This window comes from Gorilla gorilla, chromosome 9, assembly GCF_029281585.2.
Source record: "Gorilla gorilla gorilla isolate KB3781 chromosome 9, NHGRI_mGorGor1-v2.1_pri, whole genome shotgun sequence".
In the NCBI taxonomy this organism is placed as follows: domain Eukaryota; kingdom Metazoa; phylum Chordata; class Mammalia; order Primates; family Hominidae; genus Gorilla; species Gorilla gorilla.
Genome location: NC_073233.2, coordinates 33,029,299 through 33,049,124, shown reverse-complemented (window position 1 = coordinate 33,049,124; position 19,826 = coordinate 33,029,299). Strand labels below are relative to the sequence as shown.

At 35.6% G+C, this 19,826-nt stretch overlaps 1 protein-coding gene across 2 annotated transcripts in view; it reads left to right on the top strand.

Annotated features, from left to right (window-relative positions):
* The window catches only part of SLC5A12 (solute carrier family 5 member 12), a 52,426-nt gene that overhangs the window by 11,528 nt on the left and 21,072 nt on the right, over positions 1 to 19,826 (top strand). For both annotated transcript variants that reach the window (XM_019037738.4, XM_004050840.5), the window contains exons 4-9: positions 1,125 to 1,192; positions 6,583 to 6,737; positions 6,859 to 6,999; positions 11,989 to 12,118; positions 13,257 to 13,345; positions 17,907 to 18,019. In XM_019037738.4, coding sequence (XP_018893283.2) covers positions 1,125 to 1,192; positions 6,583 to 6,737; positions 6,859 to 6,999; positions 11,989 to 12,118; positions 13,257 to 13,345; positions 17,907 to 18,019 — 696 coding nt within the window. The remainder of the gene's footprint in view (positions 1 to 1,124; positions 1,193 to 6,582; positions 6,738 to 6,858; positions 7,000 to 11,988; positions 12,119 to 13,256; positions 13,346 to 17,906; positions 18,020 to 19,826) is intronic.

Below are 19,826 nucleotides of genomic sequence, written 5' to 3'. Positions count from 1 at the left end.
GATGTGGAGAAATAGGAACGCTTTTACACTGTTGGTGAGAGTGTAAATTAGTTCAACCATTATGGAAGACAGTGTGGCGATTCCTCAAGGATCTAGAACCCAGCATCCCATTACTGGGTATGCACCCAAAGGATTATAATCATTCTGTTATAAAGACACATGCACACATATGTTTATTGCAGCAGTATTCACAATAGGAAAGACTTGGAACCAACCCAAATGCCCATCAATGATAGACTGGATAAAGAAAATGTGGCACATATACACCATGGATACTATGCAGCCATAAAAATGATGAGTTCATGTCCTTTGTAGGGACATGGATGAAGCTGGAAACCATCATTCTCAGCAAACTATCACAAGGAAAGAAAACCAAACACCACATGTTCTCACTCATAAGTGAGAGTTGAACAAAGAGAACACATGGACACAGGGAGGGGAACAGCACACACTGGAGGCCTGTGGGTGGGTAGGGGGCTAGGGGAGGGATAGCCTTAGGAGAAATACCTAATGTAGATGACGGGTTGATGGGTGTAGCAAACCACCATGGCAGGTGTATACCTGTATATGCTAGGTTCACTCAATAAAAGGATTGTTTTCCTAGAAAAAAAGTCAAAGATCTATTAAAACTCAATTTTTGTTCATGTTTCTCATGATGGTCAGAGAAGAGAAGTGGGTTGTTTGAATAAAAATTCAAGTCTACTGACTTTCTGCCCAAGAGTCTTCCTAGTGGAACCTCTAAGGCCATTATTTCCTTTTATATCCCTGCTCATAGATGATGTTTAGGTGATTTCAGAGTACTCAGACTAACTTTCTCAACTCTGTTGAGAAAAACAGAAACTCAAAAACAAAACATTTGGATCAAAGATTGGAAGCTACAAAATCTTAGGAGGAACAATTTGACTTAACATTACATGAAATGTATGGACTAGATAGAAGTATAAAAATATAATAAAAATAATCTTTCTCGAAGGTGAGAAAATTTAATGAGGGAAAACTCTAATTTGATTTTATTTTTGCCTACAAAGAACACTGATAAAAATATTGTGTCTTTTTCCTCATAAAACTTGCTCTTTTAATTTTTTGAAGGAAACTTCTTTTAATATTTTTTTCTTCTTTCCTAGTGACTGGGTTTGATCTCTGGGGCTCTGTGTTTGCAACAGGAATTGTTTGCACATTCTACTGTACCCTGGTATGTATCTAGCTGTGAAGAAGTATTTAACACTACCTCCTAATATAGGATAAGGGCAAATCTCCAGCAATAGGCATCTAATTATAGCAGAATTCGTTATTCCAAAATTAAGCAGAAGTATGTCGGCTTATCTGTCACAGTTTCCTGAGGAAGGTGCTGTTGTTTAACATTCTTTTCATTACCAACCTTTAGGAGAATTTAATCTCTGCACTCATTCAAGAAAATCATGCCTAATAAGAAAAAAATCTAATGAAAAAGTCTTCTTGATTAGAGAATAGGTGGCCCTATGCTACTTCTGAGAAAAATAGTTTATTCATTCATGGCCCTCATAAACCACAGATGGCACTTATACTTTACACTTTATACTTCACTGTCTACTGGTTGAGAAATAACAAAATGTACATACAAGTGAGCAATGATGGCTGCTATTTTATAAACTTGAGGATTTCACAGCTTGTTTTTGTCTTGTATTTCTGGGTAAGCCTGGATTACATTTACCACTTGGCTTTACACATGCTCTGTTTTTAATTAAGGAGCCTGAGTTGTATTGACAGCATGTTTATGTAATTAATACAATTATATATAGTTTAGTTAAACATTCATTGAGCACCTATTGTTTGCCCATTCCCTGCAACTATAATCTTTATTCTTCTGAGTCATTGTACCATGTACAACCTATAATTAACCAGTTAAGCATATGGTAGTGGTTCCCAGACAGTTGAATTATCTTTCCTTCACTATAGATAAAAATAAAAAATTAATATATTTTCATATAGCAGATGATTCATGTATTTTGGTGCTATGTGCATATCACCTAGTCTTTGTAACATCTATTCCAATTATATACAATTTTAAGATAGCCTGATCTTTTTCATACTTGCAAATCCCATTATTTCTTTGCACTTAGTTTTGTCTTCATTTTAAAAAATTACATTCTCATTACCATGATTCTATTCCAGACACTCAACTCTTCCCACCTATGCTAAAAGAATAGGCTCTTGCTCCTCTTACCTCTGACCTCATGTAATAGATTAGTTGCTCTGAGGTACCTGTCCAGAGAAGATCAGCAAGATGCTGGATATAACAATTTTTAGTGCATTGCTTGCCTTGAAAAAGGTATCATAGCTCCCTAAGTAAGTGTTCTCCCCCAAAAACAAAGTAACAAAATAATATAAAACAATTTAAAATGTATTAATTATCAGGGCTGATATTTGGAAGGAGTGTTGTGGGTAGGCAGGACGCATGAGGCTGACTTGAAGGCAGGTGGTGATAACAGTACTACTACTATTAAGGTATTGAAATTTGGGTCAGTGAAAATGTAGGGAAACTGAGCTTGGGACTATAACATTAAGCTAGAATCCTTGGGGGGAGCTGGCACGGTTTTATTCCAGTGATGCACTTCAGATTTTGCAAGGAAAAAGTGCAAATCCTCTCTGGAGGAATAATCCAACTGAAGACTATAAGATATTTACACACAGATAAAGATCTAACAATAACTTTAACAAAATATCATAAAAAATACAAAATAGCAATGTACTGTGAGTGAGGATCAGCAAAGCAACAAACAAGATTTAGCCTCTCAGAACAAAATATTTTGGTATTAAAAGATACTGAATAAGAGAATAGATATGCATAAACAACTGAAATAAATAAAGAATGTAATTTCAAAGATGAGTAAGCATCAGGAATGACTGACCACACAATATAATGATTATGATAAAGAGCAAATATATTTGAAGAGACAATGAGTATGATGGAAACTCTATCCAAAGAAATAACCTAAAGTATAACAGAGAGACAAGAAGATGAAAAAAGTGAAATAGAAATGGAGACATATGGTGGACAAAATAAGAAAGTCTAATTCATGTCCTGTTGAAGTCTCAGAGGAGAGTATAAATAGAATGGAGGTGAGGTAATGTTTCAAAAAATTATGGATTGTAATTTTTCAGATATGATAAAATATAAGTATATATAGATTTAGAAAGTGTAACCTTAAAGCAGAAAGAAAAAGAATACGTTTATATCTGGATACATTAGTGAAACTGTAGAACAGCAAATACAAATGGAGGACCTGAAAAAGAGCCAGAGGAAGAAGAAAGAGATACTTAAAGAGGGACACTTAGCAACAACAATGGAAACCAGAAACAGTGGGATAATACATTCAAAGCATTGAGGAAAAAGTATTCCAGACCCTGTCATGATTGTGTTTTTGACAAAACTATCTTTCAGGAGTTGAGTGTCAAGAACCAAAGAGAATTTAGCACTTACAGATCTTCCCTAAAGAAAAATCTAGAGGAGATACTGTGGGAAAAAGGGGAAACATTAAAATATGACAGTTTTAAACAGAATAATTGATAAGAAAATAAAATAGTAAGCATTTAATGAGTCTAGTTAAACTATTTTTGGTATGAAATGATAACCATTATTTTATAATTTATATATTATTAAATGTTTTATATTATTGTACAATTTAAAATATAAAATATATCAATAATTATAATTATAATTATATGCCATTTCAAAATTTAGAAAAAAGAATTACCCCCAAACTGTATAAAAATAGAATGTAAATCAGGAAGAGAGTACTCAGACTTAAATGTTTTATCATCCTTGAATTTCTGAGGATTACAGCATTGCTTAAATATTTACTCTACATTTAAAATGCATGGCAAAATTTCAAGGGGACCCATTTAAATAAAATAGTCAAAGTTAAGAAAAAAGGAGTTTGAAAAAGCAACCCTCAATTCATCAAAGCAAAAGAAGAAAAGAGAAAAACAAGCATAGCAAAGGTAGGACAAATAGAAACCAAAAAACATGACATCAGAAACATCCAGATATTTTTATAATCACAATAAACTAGAATAAACTAAATTGACTACCTTCTAACTGGTTCTGTGCTTCCAGCCTCTTCTTGCTCCCACACCCTGCATACCTCTGTCAGATTAATCTTCTTAAAATATTCATTTCTTCATGCAACTTTACTGCTCTAATTCTCTTGTTACTTCCTATTGTTCACAAGATAAATTATAAGCTCCTTAGCCTGGTGTTAAAAATCTTTCATTCTATGAATCCAATCTACCCATATAATCTCTGTACCACACCTCTGTTCTTCTCTCTCGTCAAATTAGAGGCTTCACCTTTGCTCATATTGCAGTCTCTTTACTCTGCTAAGCCTGTGGATGTATAAAATATTTAAAATAACCAGTGAAAGAGAAAAGAGAAAGTGTTTGTTGCCATCCAGGGTTCCGTAGTTTAGCAGGGCAAACATTAGACCCCAAACAAGGCAGTTTGATTAAATATGTGGGTGACCCACAAGGTACCCTCAGTATTAAAGAAGGTGTGTGTGTGTGTGTGTGTGTGTGTGTGTGTGTGTGTGTGTGTGTGTATGACAGAGAAAAGAGGTGAGGACTCGCTGTATGAAGGAGTCAGACAAGTCTTCATGGTGGCTATAATCTGCCTTTTGATTAATATCTGATAAAGTGGTTTGTTCTCTTGCCTTATGCCAAGTTTATGCAGATTTCTGCACAACCAATGCCAAGTATCCTCTGAAAACAGAGGCCTTTGACATTTTGTCTTCATAGCACTAAAATCTTACATTGAGATTTGGGTTTTGAAGGCTTAATGGATTTAAGAAAATTAAGCTAGTGCTACCTAGGAGGTAACAGGTAAGAAATTTATTATTCCTCAAACCATGTGTGAACAAAATATATAAATACAGTGCCTTTGGCAGGTATTTTAATGTCTATTTTTAAAATTGAATTTCAATTTTAATTACAAAAGAAGTGATGGGGCAACCCCAATGTCTTCTTTCATCTCAAGATGAAGATGAAGCCTGTCATCTTTTCACTAAAGTTCTTGACACCCTGGAGGAGTAACCAGAGATGATAATTCTGTTTTTCAATGTTAAAAATACCACGTCATTTCATTTTCATAGGGCTCATTCATTCCCCAAGCACTTATTGATATATCACTTCATTTCATCTTTCCCCACTTGCTCATCCCACATAGATCATCATCCTAAGGGCTTCTATACCTGAGATCATCATCCTAAGGGCTTCTATACCTGTAATACTACAACAGCCTCTCTTTTTCCTTCCTTCTTCTTGCCCAAATGTTCCCAACTGTAATTCTACACTAGAGTCAACTGGGGAGCTTTCAAAAGACACTGAGGACCAGGCGCCAATCCAGACCTTAATTAATTCACAACCCTTGGGGATAGGGCTTAAATGTTATTTAATTATTTATTTTTCCTTTTACATTCCTCAAGTGACTAAAGGGGAGCTGGGTTTCATAACCACTGCTCTAACCTCTTGCCTAATCATTGTATCCTAAATTTTACTATTAGATTCATCCTCCTGGAACTCTGTTCCACTTACCTCACCATTTGACCATTCTGTAGCTCTTAAAACTCATTCCTCTATGAATGTCTGGAATATACTATTCCTTCCTAGTTCTTTGTTTGATATTCTACTATCTCAGTTTCCCAAAATATATTCCCTGTCACTAATTTTGCAAAGAGTGTTTCTAGTTGTGCAAGCCAGATCCTATTTGTCATCTTCATTCCCTTACTTCTTTACCACCTGTATTCAATGAATCCTAAGTTATGTTGATTTTACCTCCAAAACAGTCCATCCACTTCTTTTCATCTCTACCTTACCTCTATCTGTCAATCATATTGGGCATGGACTGCTGAAATAAACTGAGATGGTCTCTCAACTCCTTTTCTTTTCCTGCAGTTGATTCTCCACACAATCACCAATGAAACTGCTGTGAAACAAAATCTCTCATCATATAACTCTTGTTAATGCTTCCTTATTGCTCTTGAGAAAACATTTAAGTGTACTCATCAAAGTCTGTGTGGTCAGGCCTCTAGCAAATTCACCCACAGAGCAAATTCCTCTTTGGGTGTTTCACACCTTTGACCAACATCTTCCAGCTTTCTTGTATTTCCTCAGGGAGTTGTGCTTCTTCACACATGCCGGTTCCCGCTTCTGTTTGTCCTCTGTAGTTGGTAAATTCCTACTCATTCTTCAGAAATTAGCTTGAACATCATTTCCTCAAGACCAGGTCAGGGCTCCCTGTTTTATGCTCCTGTAGTAACCTGTCTTTCTTAATTGCGCTTTCCACATTTTTAAGTAAATCACTATCTTGTTGTCTAACATCTGCTTCTCCCATTAGATTATAAACTTTATAAAGTTAAGGAAGGCGTATGTCTCTTTCACTTTCCATTTTGTTCTCATGCTTAACATGGTACTTGGCACATAAAAGATCCTCAGTGGCTGATGCGGAATAAACAAAAGAATGCATGCATGCATTAGCAGAGAGGCTTTGCAGAGCCAGAAGAGTTACAGGGTTTGTTTTCAAGGACTCAAACATTCTCTCTATTTCAGGGAGGATTAAAAGCAGTGGTGTGGACAGATGCATTTCAGATGGTTGTCATGATTGTGGGCTTCTTAACGGTTCTCATTCAAGGATCAACTCATGCTGGGGGATTCCACAATGTATTAGAGCAATCAACAAATGGATCTCGACTACATATATTTGAGTATGTCCAATGCAACTTTTTCATACTTTACAAAGACTTAGCTACATGACCTTATCACCTAAAATAATATCTTGGGCATCAAAGGAATATCTTTGTTCACTCATTTCTCTCTGTCTCATAGCTTTGATGTAGATCCTCTCAGGCGACACACTTTTTGGACTATCACAGTGGGAGGAACTTTTACTTGGCTCGGAATCTATGGGGTCAATCAATCAACTATTCAGCGATGCATCTCTTGCAAAACAGAAAAGCATGCTAAGCTGTAAGTTCTCAGTCAAGAAAAATTTTAATGTTTTATCTTACCTTATTTGGTACTTATTATATATTAATACTTCCTCTTGGGGTGTGTGTGTGTGTGTGTGTGTGTGTGTGTGTGTGTGTGTGTAAGAGAGAGGCAGAGAGACTCACTTAACTCTTTCAATTTTTTGAGCCCAGCATTACTACTGTCATCTCAGCAGGAAGTGGCAGAGCTGGGGTGTGAACTGAAGTCGGTTTGTCTTTTCTCTCAATTATTTGCTGCCTCCATTTATTGAGAAATTACTAGATTAAATTAGGTACTGTGGGTGGCAATGCAAAGGTAAATAGCTCACATTTCTTCCTCACTTGATTTAGCATGTGGTCTCTTCAACTATTATTTTTCTTTTCATGGGTTAAAAGGTAAACTGAGGCACAATTAAATTTTTAAAGAGTTTATTTGAGTGAACAGTGATTTATGAATTAGGCAGTTACCAAACAGAAGTAGCTCAAGGCCTCCACTGAGGGAACACAAAGGGAAAAATTATAGGTTAAACATGGAAGCAAAGCAAAGAAAATATTTGATTGGTTACAGCTGTACAGTTGTCTTACTTGGTCTATCCGATTGGAAATTTCTTAGTTAGATATCTCTAAGTTAGTTAGTGGTTTCTGAGTAGTTAGCATTAAGTTTCATTTTTTTTCTTTGATATAGGCATATACCAGAAATAGCCCAAGTTAAGCTTCATTTATATTTGCAAAGGTTAAGCTCACTTAACAGATGTTTGTACTCTTAAAGTTTCCAAGGAGAGGCTAAAAAAATAAGAAAACAGAGGGTAATGTAGCAAGCCACAGTGGAACTCAGCTGCTCTAACTCTTTCCTGGTCTGCTTGTTCTGAAGGATACAAGAAGAGGCACAAGCCTCATGCATTTTCCAAGCCCTGCAAGCCACCCCATGCTCCAAAATAGAGACCAAAGTTATATACACTTTCACAAAACTGGCAGAAATAAGCCAGAACTGCATCCAAAATGATTCTTCATCTTCAGTGCTGCTTCCCAAGGTTTCAACCTCCCCAGCCTAACCAGGATACTCTAAACTTTTCTTGAAGAAACAGTCACTATGAATATTTCCCCAGGTGATTTTAAAATGCTTTCAATGCACAGTTTCTTATTTCACTAAATAAAATCCAAAATTGCCTGGAAACGATTCAACTATTTTGTAAGTTGAATTCCAAAAGGAGAACTGTAATGTTCTCCTTATATATTTCATAGCTCTCAGAATAAGGAAATAAAAGCATTATCTGGCATTCCATCAATTCACTGGTAATATATTCAAATCTTATTACAATAAATGATATTGTAACAAACCCTCCACACATGTGGTCATCTCTTTATCCAATAGCTGTGTTATTGAAAATGCATGTGACTTTGATCTGAAAAATTCATTTAAAATTCTGCTCTAAAATAGATCATAGTTGGCTGTACCTGTAAAGAGAAGAATCCTTTGGTAAAATAAATAATAATTCTTTATTATATCTAGTTTTTAAATATATTATGAGTTTATATTATTTTCTTTTGTGAATATGCCTAATTTCTCTATGTTAATACCTGAAAGTTAGGAAATGTATCTTTTTAATCATTGTTCCCCACAAGACCAAGAACAATGCTTTGTGCTTACTAAACGTTTATCGCTTATTAAACAAAGTAATGCCTCGAGAAGGCCATGCTTGTGTGTATGTATATACACAGGGACACACACAAGTATGGATGGGCATATATATATGTGAGTGTGTATGTGTACACACTCATATACATATATATAATATATATGTAAATGAAACTTAAGGCTAACTAATCAGAAGCCACCAATGAACTTATTGTTATCTAGTTAGGAAATTTCCAACAAGAAAGACCAAGTAATAAAATTATATAGCTGTAATCAATCAATATGTGTACACACATACACACACATTTCTGTATATAAATCTTAAAACTTCATTTAGTAAAGTAGTTTAATTCAAGAGAAATGAATACAATCCCATTCCTATAGTTGCCTGGAACTTGGAATTTGTTGTACTAGTATTTAGTGAGTATGAAAGCTGTCAGAAAAGGAGGCATACTCATGAAGACAGAAATGTACATAATTTCCTAACAAATGTACATAATTTTCTAACATTCAGGACTGCCATTCCTGGTTCCACTCATGCCGACTCCCATGAAGGGATTAGGACAGTGATAGTAATTTTGTGAGAATAATGAAAGATGAAATATAAAAATTCTCTTTAGAAAAGGGTTCCCTGAGAGAATCTAAGGTGATAGGGTTAATAAAATTCAGGAGAGAGAAATCAGTTCAGATGTTTGGTATAGTTGCAGTGCACAGAGCTGGAGGGGAGATTGCTGTGGTGAGAAAATGGTGGGGGGGGGGGTCCCATCTGTCACACAGCTGGAGCCTTGAGGGCACTCAGGGGCATCTGGAAGCCACTCAGAGCCAGCTGCTGACTGACTGTCACTTAGGAGGCTCTGCAGATGTTGATGAGATGTTCTGTTTTTGTTCCATTATCTGAGAGCCTAATGTAATTAAGACATTCCATGGGGCTTAGAAAAATCTCTGGTACTTGAGGAAAATAAATCCTGCAAAATAGGTAAGTAAAAATAGATCCATAAAGTTCACACTAAAAGTGGGCATGGGTTAGAATCAGGAGTGGCTCATATACATGCATTTGGTTTCATGACCAGAAATGTGATTAGTCACCAAAGACAACTTAATCTAAAGCCAAATCTTCCTTGCACCTAGAAATAGTATCACTTACTGAGACACTTACATGTGCTTCCTGGAAGCTAACTGTGTTTCTAATCCCTTGTTTATCTTTCAGGTCTGCTGGTAGCAAATGGTGCTATGAGGGTAGAAGGAGTTGATGCAGGGTATCACGTCCCATCTCCCAGTTACGATGAGCACATCTACACACAGTTGCATTTCCATTTCCTTAGTTTATTTTCCCCATATCTCTACCAGATCTAAAATTATCTGATTTATTCATTTATTTATTTATTTTCAGTGTTCATTACCTGCTTCTAATCCCAAAATGTAATCTCCATGAGGTTGTCTTCTGCATTGCTTCCTGCTATAGCCACAATACCTAGAACAGGGCCTGGTACAGAGAGTTGCCCAATAAATACTTTCTGAATGGATCAATGAAAAAGCCTATTTTACAAACAGAAGAATTAGCCCTGTATAGAACCCAAGTCCATTTTAAACGAGAAACGAATTCAAAATACAATGACTTTAATATTCTATCTCCACTGGTTTCTCATTTCACACAGTTGACTGATGAACTTATAAGATTGTTCTGGATAATGTATGACTGTCCTCTGTATGGCTATATAACCTCCACATATTTTTACAGAGTATAACTCATTAAATCCTCATAATCCTATAATAAAAAGTAAGGCAGTTATGTTACATTCTTTTTACAGATGATATAACTGACTCAGAGTGTTATGTGATTTGTCTAAAGTCACACAGTTGTTAAGGATAAAGACTTTTAACTCCAGGTCCAATGGTATATTTTAAAAAGAAACAGTGTAAAAAATGCAATTATGTAGTAATGAATTTCTACCATTAATTTCTTCAATCATTTCATTATTTCTTACCAAAAAAATAATTTTATATTTGCTATATGCTGGAACTGTTCAGTGCTCTGGGAACACAAAACAATAATACATGAATAAATATAGAATTTCAGATCATAAATACCATAGTGACATAAATAATTATAAGGAGTAGAAACTGACAAGAGAGCAGGAAGTGACTGTTACAAATAAGGATGAGCAGGAAAGTCTCTCTAGCCAGCCAGAGCAAAGGCTTGAATAGAGTTGGCCTGAAGGTTGGAGACAGCAAGAGTACAACTAATGCAATTATCGGTATTGCTCATTTTATGTAGCAACTGTATTCCCAAAGCCCACCAAGAAAAACAAACAAACACATAAAAATCATTGCATTGGCAAAATACTTTCAAGGAAGTAGACTTTGAGATAAAAACTTCTAAACTGTGAAGTGAAAACTCCTCTAAATGGGATAATTATCTGGCGTATTTGCCTTATAAATGTGGACTATGATTTAAGGGTCTTCTGAAAATCAAGTACACCTGTACGGTATAGGTTTTAGAGGACTTTGAAATAAACGTGTGTCTTTACATTTAAATATGATTCCCTTCAAACAATGACTACATCTTAGACAATGTTCGGCGTTGCTCTCTTGGCCCCCTGCGGCCATCTCCACAGTGAGGTTGTTTATTCTCTCAGGCCAAGGTAAGGCCAGCCTACTTTCATGTCCTCTCTGGAATTGAGGAAATTAGTAAAATTTTTACTTTCAAAGGACAGTAATGAATACAACATAACCGTAGGATACTACAAAAACACTCAGACATTAGGCATATCTGTGGGTTTTAAAATAAAATGAATTGCACCACATAGTACGGGTAAGATGATCCTAAGTTTTTTGTACTTTCTGTTGTCTTTTTAAAAAACCAACTCTAACTTTTATCTGCATTAATCTCCAAAGTGAATATTTCCAACACTTATCTATTTCTGTGTTAGCTCATTATCCCTCTGGAAAAAGATGTTAAAAATGTAAGTTGCCTTTTTGACAGTTTTATGAATTGAGTAGGGGGAAAATCACTTGAAGTTATATAATATGAGTGATTGGTATGTGAAATTTCATCCAAGAGAATAGATCTCATACCACACATATCAAGGTTTTGCAAAAACTCTTGATTTCAAAGGAAAATTCACTTAAAATCTTACTTTATTTAAATTTGGTAATGAGTCTAAAAATGTAATGTTCTCAAGCAAAAAAAAAAAAAATAGCAAAAGTATAAAGTGTAGTGATTCTTAAAGGCTATAGAATTTTATTTTACTAGCAAAAAGGCCCAAAACCCTTTACCTTGAGTACCTGGTAATGACCTCACCACACTATGATATGGTGTACAGGCTACCAATAGGCCCATGTGCTCTTTTCTAGTGCCTTGTATTTTAACTTGCTGGGTCTCTGGATCATTCTGGTGTGTGCTGTCTTCTCTGGCTTAATCATGTACTCTCACTTTAAAGACTGTGACCCTTGGACTTCTGGCATCATCTCAGCACCAGACCAGGTATGGGTTTTCTTGAGGACAGTGGCGAGTGTCTGGAATGAGCGTGCTTCTGGCTATTGGTGGATAATCTTGGCCTTTCTCTTTTTCTTCCTGGACTGCTCACTATTTCTCAAACCCCAAGAAGTTGGTTTCTTTCTTCTCTTGGGTGATATCAGCACCTACCAGGTTCTAATACAGGGGAATGAGCATGTAAAAAAGAGGGCACCTTGGCCAGGCACGGTGGATCACACCTTGGGGAGGCTGAGGCGGGAAGATCACCTGAGGTCGGGAGTTCGAGACCAGTCTGGCCAACATGGCAAAATATCATCTCTACTAAAAGTACAAAAATTAGCCGGGCAAGGCGGCGGGCACCTGTAATCCCAGCTACTCAAGAGGCTGAGGCAGAATTGCTTGAACCTAGGAGGCAGAGGTTGCAGTGAGCCAAGATCGTGCCACTGCACTCCAGCCTGGGCGACAAGAGTGAGACTCCGTCTCAAAAAAAAAAAAAAAAAAAAAAAAAAAAGAGGGCATCTCACCTTGTTCCTGAAGACAAGGTCTGCAGCATAGCAAGGCTGGAGAGAGTGGAATGCAGGCTTGAACCATGGCTTTGGATGTTGCTGCTGCCTTTGGACTCTTCCTTCAGGTTTCACAGTTGATTAAGGAACCTCAGATTGAAGAAAACGACCCTTATTTCCACAATACCTGCCTCTTATCATGTCTTCTCAGCATAACTTAAACATCGTGCTGATATACTACAGTAAACATGGTTTTGAAAACTCCATTTATGGAGAATATGCTCAAGGGAAGTAATCATTTGCCTTCCCTCTCTATATATATTTAACTGTCCTGCTCTGTCAAAGAGGGGCTCCTCTGCCACAAACCTGGATGTAGAGTAGTGCATCATATCTAGATTCCCTGAAGACTTCTTTTAGGGGCTTGATTTTAGGGCTTAGTTGCTAACACTCAGGATAAACAGGAAAGAAAATGGAGTATATTGAAAACAAGGAAAATAAACTTCCTACCTCCTTTTGCTAAACAGCTACGTTCCCACATTTCAAACACTGATGAGAAGACCACTAATCCTATTTTTTTCTCTCTCTTCTCTTTTCTTTTCTTTCTTTCTTCTTTTTATTTATTTTTTTATGTTTTGCCTCTTCAGCTGATGCCGTACTTTGTCATGGAGATATTTGCCACAATGCCAGGACTGCCAGGACTTTTTGTGGCTTGTGCCTTCAGTGGAACTCTGAGGTTAGTATAGCAACAACAATCTGATGATGATGATGGAAAGGATAACAAGGATGATGATGTAGTGATCAACAATATTTAGCAAGCACTCACTGTGTGTAAACTGACCTCCTGAATGTGTTATTTGTATTTGCTCATTAATTGGTACACAACATATGAGCCTAGAACTTTACTCATCATCAGTATACAGATAAGGAAACTGATATTTAGCAAGATAGAAAAATTACCTATGGTGAGTTAGTAAACTGCAGGGGCTGGATGTAAGCCTTGGTCTGTCCCTACTCAAGAATTTTATGCTCATTATCCTACCTTGTCTGATGCTAATTGCCCCCACACTTTTGTATCACCTTTACATAAAGCAGCTCACTCTGCTGGCTCTTCTCATTCATTTGGCTGCAATATACACAGTCTGCCACATGACGTTTCAGTCAATGATGGACTGCATATATGATGATAGCCCTATATTTTAATACCATATTTTTATTATACCTTTTCTATGGTTAAGTACACAAACGCTTTGTGATTGTATTACAATTGCCTACAGTATTCAGGACAGTAACATACTGTACAGGTTTGTAACCGGGGAGCAATAGGCTATACCATATACCCTAGGTGTATAGCAGACAATGCCATCTAGGTTTGTGTAAGCACATTATGATGTTTGCACAATGATGAAATCACCTAACAATGCATTTTCTCAGAGCACAGCCTTGCTATTAAGCAATGCATGGCTATATATTCTGCACATCTATTCTTTGCATTTCATTGATCTCATCTTTAATAACACACTCAGACAGCTAATAACTTCCATTCCCCAAATAAGGGCATTATTCTAAATACAAAATCATTCATGCATTTATTGTGACAAATATTTTAGAAGGCTTATATTATACCAGACACAGTTGGTGACATCGGGGATACTGCAGAGAACAAGACTGATATAAGAATTGTCCTCACTTATATAGAGTTTGCTTTCTAATAGACATGGAAGATGGCCAATATGTGAGTAAAAAAGATAAACAAGATTGTGTCTGAAAATAGCAAATAGTATATAAAGGAAATAACAGTGTGTATCCTAGAGAGAGGTGAAGTCTGAGGATTCTAATTTTGATAGGGTCTTTAAGGAACTCCTTCCTGAATATGTGATATTTGTATTGAAATCTAAAGGATGCAAAAAAGCCAGCTATGTGAAGAGCACAAGCAGGAACATTTACAGGCAGGGGGAAAAGCAAATACTAAAGCTCTGCGGAGACAAACTGTATGGAGTGTTTGAGGAACACAGGAAACACTGGCACCTAAGGCCCTGGAAGGAGAGCAGGTGGGGATGAGTTAGAAGAGGTGAGCAAGAATCAGATCACGACAAGCCTTCATGAAATGGTAGAGTTTGCATTTCAAGTGAAATAGGAAGTCATTAGAAGGTTCGAAACCAAGGGAGTGAGTGATACACAAATTGAAGACTTGGTCTTCTGTGTCAGGAAGATTTGAGCTTTCCTCTTTATATATAAGAAAAATAGCCAATTGACCTAGGTTAAGGACTTTTTTTCTCATTTGTTCATTGTCTATTTGCTTTATTAATGACATTTTTGACCACGTAAAGATTTTAATTTATATTAATGTTTTACATTATGATTTCAGGATTAACATCATTCCCAGAAAGGTTTCTCCATTCTATGATTATAAATAATCAACCAGACACCATTCTAGTATACTTATGGTTTTATTAAATATTAATGTTATTAAATTATCTAGACTATACATATAAGAAATTAAGTGAAGTTCCTGCTTTATTTTCTTTGTAAACTAGTAACCAAGTTGTCCCATTTGTCTTTAATAAATAGGCCATATTTTCACTGCTGACTTGAAATATTACTTTTATTACATTCTATATTCTTCTATGTATTTGATACCTCTTCTTAATTATCTTTTACATTCTTTTGATCTACTGGTCTTTAGCTATGCCAACACCAATAATTTTGATGACTGTACTTTAAAATATAATTTATCTATTAGGTTAATACCTTAATTAATTTTATTTTACAGAATTTTCCTGATATCTAGGGGTTTAAAAAAAATATTTTTAGTTGATTCTTTGGGGTTTGATTGTAATCAAATATCTACAGATACTCTTGACTTTTTTTCTGTGTTTTTAATAGATGCATTTCTATGTTTTTTCTCTTACGTAATTGTGCTTTGAGAACATGATAAATAATTAAGGTAATGTTTTATTATGTACTCTAAAAGGAATATTTGTTTGGTTTTACAATTTAATAAGATATTGACTTTTGGTTTGAAAGGTATTATTTATATTTGAGAATATTCACATAAATTATTTTAAAAGTAGAAGAATAAAATGCATGTATTTATGCTAATTTTAGAAAAGATGTTTATCTGAGTGGTATATTTTGGTAAAATTTTAGCATCTTTGAAATGGTTACATATTTTTGCTCTTTTAAAACTTTTAGTATGTTAATATGTTGACAGGTTTCCAAAATAGCAATATCCTTGAATTTATATAATGACTTTACCTTAGGATTTTAATTTAGTGTACTGCTAACTTGTTTTTACTAATATTGTTTTTAGAATTTTGCATCAATAGCACACAGTGACACTGTCCTATGGTGTTGGCACTAGGATCTCAAGGACACTAAGGACAGAGATAATGAGCACCAGAGACTCAAACACCAGTAAGGGTCACACTCTGTCCTTTCTTTCGTCCCTCTCTACACGCTTTATTTTTTGCCCTCTTGCTCTGAGGCTCACTCTCTCCAGACTGGAGAAATATGGCTGTTAAAAGATTATATCCCCCGTAAAAGAATGGTTGATTCCTTTATCCTAAGTCCCAAAGTTTCAAGGAAGAAACACACTGGACAACATATGGTATAGGGAGATTACTACTGCCACAAGCACAAGGAGACTGTGGGGATAGAGAAAGGAAAAGACAGGAGTAGGGATAGAATGGGAAGATAGTGGTTAAGAGGTAGGGGAAAAAATATTTCCGCTATCTTGTAGCAGCCTCAGAATCTGAAAATTGACATATGGATACACCTGACTGCCAAAGCAACCCTGCAGAGGTTGTACAAACCTAACCCTTCTGGGCCAAATTCAACTTTCTGCTCCCTCCCGCCCAAAGGATTCAAAGATTAACCTTGATGTTGGAAACTTTCACAAGATGTATACTGAGACAAAGATTTTGGGAGCATAAAAAGTCCTTTTATTTAATCCCCTTCTCTCCTTATTTAACTTTTATGGAGCTCCAGATAGAAGAGGAGTCTGGCAGGGATCACATATCATGTTTTGATTCTTAGAAAAATAAGAATAGTACCCCCAAAGCACTTAGTTTTCAGATATGGGTCTTGGACAGTTTTACTTCCTATATATATATCACTTAGAGAAGTCATAGCTATATCTTGTTCTCAAGTGAGCACTGGAGGATAGCAGAATAATTTTTAATCAATATCAATGGAAAACTTACAAATTGCTAGACATCTTTTGTTCATTGGCCTGTTTCTTTTCCAGATTTTTTTCCTCATAGTTGTGATTTTGCATCACTTGAATTAAATATATTATCTGTTCCACTAGCTAAAATATTCCGGGTGTGTATGAGGAATTGAAGAAGGTCTCATTTTATTCTGCAAAGAAAACCCCAACGTTCAGGTCCTCTGTCACCTAAGCAAGTTTTAGGTCCAATAAGATTGAGCTCTGATTGGAAAGTGAGAGAGGGAATATTAGAGGTTTTATACAGTTTCGATTTGTGGCTACTTCCCAGTCTTACCTCTTGCCACTTTCTCTTTTACTGTTATAATATCATTCTAGCAACTCTGGTAGCTTTAGGTTGTTGAATGTAACAGCTCCTTTTTATGCTGAGACATCTATATGTAATTTTTCCTTCATCCTACAACATCTTTTTCCCACTTTGTATGGATTTTCCCAGTGCCTATCTGTCACTTCCAAAGGAAAAAGTTTCCAAACTACATATCAATTTAGGTCTCTGTATGTTCTTACAGCATCTTGCTATTTTCCTTCACAACTATAAGCAGGTAAATAATTGGTTGTTAAATGTTTGTGTCCCAGTTAGAGTGCAAGATCTACGTCTTTCTGGTTCACCATTGTATGCTTGATACCCAGAATGAATAAAAGGATGTAGAAATAAATGAATGAATAATTAATGAGTGGCAGGCTCTACTGATTCCTGGGTTAGAGTAGTGACTACTTTCTGCCTCCACTCCAACCTGAACACACACATAGACACACACACACATTTCCTCTGGTGCTGCCTGCTAGTTCATTTAACCTCTTGTTAAGGGGAATTAGTGGGTGTTAGATTATGAAAGCCTAGCTTCTTCACTGTAGTTCATGGAAAAATTTTAAGAGCAATAGCATGGAAAAAGATTTGAAAGATGAGTAAAGAGGCCATATAGTTCCCATGGAGTCTCAGAAGATAGAGATATATCTGCATCTGTTTTTTCTAGAGGCCTGCCTTATCTATCTGCCCTGGACAAGAGGGCAGGCTGGTAGCTCCTCCTTATATAGCTTAGACCATGTTCTCACTTTTCTTTCCTTATAGCACCGTGGCTTCCAGCATCAATGCCTTGGCAACAGTGACCTTTGAGGATTTTGTCAAGAGTTGTTTTCCTCATCTCTCCGACAAGCTGAGCACCTGGATCAGTAAAGGCTTATGTAGGTACAGCTGGTGGACTTTCTATTCCATATCATGAAATGTACATGTGGTAGATGTCAAAATCCTGCATGTGCTATTCAGGACACACTTATAAACACAAATGCACTGTGAGATATGTGAAGAATCCCACACATAGATTCTTACACTTCCAAAGATCCAGCAGGGTATCAGGAAAGAATGACTAGTTAGTTTACCTTAACTGCCTTTATTTTCAGATACTCTTCTATACTTACCCTACACTCTAGACGAGGCTTATCCAACCCACGGCCTGTGGGCCACATGCGGCCCAGGATGGCTTTGAATGCAGCCCAACACAAATTCGTAAACTTTCTTAAAACATTCTGGAATTTTTTTGTAATTTTTAAAATCTTATCAGCTATCATTAGTATTTGTGTATTTTATGTGTACTCCAAGGCAACTCCTTCTTTCAACGTGGCCCAGGGAGGCCAAAAGATTGGACACCCCTGCAAACTAATCGCATCAATCTCTCTTGATTACACTGTGTGATGGTCATATTAGTCTCTCTACATGGGAAGATGTTGTGCTTACTATGGCCAGTCACTTTGACAAAGAAAAGCCAAATTCTTTTCTAAAGAATTGTTCCTTATTACCAAACTCCCAGTAACCCCCTCAAAGAATAATTGCTCCTTGCTTAATCATGCAATTGCATATTATGTTTATACTCACTTCAGCACTTATCAGAGATAATTGCAGTTTCACAAGGTTTACTTTTTAAAGTATAAACAAATTATGTGTTTACTTACTAATAGAAAATATAAGTAATTTGGGAAAATTTATGTACATTGTTAAATAAAATTATATCTATCTAACTTTGTTCCTGGTTGTTTTTACTGACATACTTGTGACATATACAATAACATATCGTGTTATTATGTATTTTTTTAAAAACATGGTATTTGAATGATTATACAGTATTCTATCAAATGGCTTATTTGCTTAATTTTATGTTATTGTTACTTTTTAAATTTTTGTCATTTTCTTTTAATACTGTGACAAAAAAAAAATGTACGTAAACCTTCGACTGCATCTGTAATGTTTTTCCTTAACACGAACTTCTAAAAGAAAATTACCAGGTTAAATAATACAAATTCGTTGATATTTCTTGGTACATATTATGAAATATGGTTCTAGTAGTGAATCAATAAGTATGTGTGGCAGCAGTAAGTGTGGATATATATTTTGTGTGCTTAATATTAGTATTTTTTTAAATTGCCCAAGTTAGTGGACAAAATGGCATCAGATTTTTGCTTTAATTTATGTCTTTTGATATATACAGCATTTTTTTCAGATAGTAATGATTTGTATATTTTTGTAAAAAATTATTTTTGCTTTCTGTATATTTGTTGATGGGACATTGGAAATTTTGTTGTTTGTAAAATCTCTTTATAGAAAGAGGAAATAAGTCCTCTGTCTATTGTAGAATGTCTCCCAGCTTCCCAGCTTAATTGTTTTTAAACATATTTTCATGTACAGAAAATTTTAATTTTATGTTTGATCAAATATATCATTTATTATTTTACCATTTCTTTATGCTTATACATTTCTTACATTAAAAACATGTTTACTTATATTTCCTTTAGATTGTAAGTACTTTTATATTTTATATTCAGTATATCTAAATTATTTATTTGATTTATAATTTAAGATAATAAACTAATTTTTTTTTTTTTTTGGAGACGGAGTTTCACTCTTGTTGGCCAGGCTGGAGTACAATGGCATGATCTTGGCTCACTGCAACCTCCGCCTCCTGGGTTTCTGCCTCAGCCTCCTGAGTAGCTGGGATTA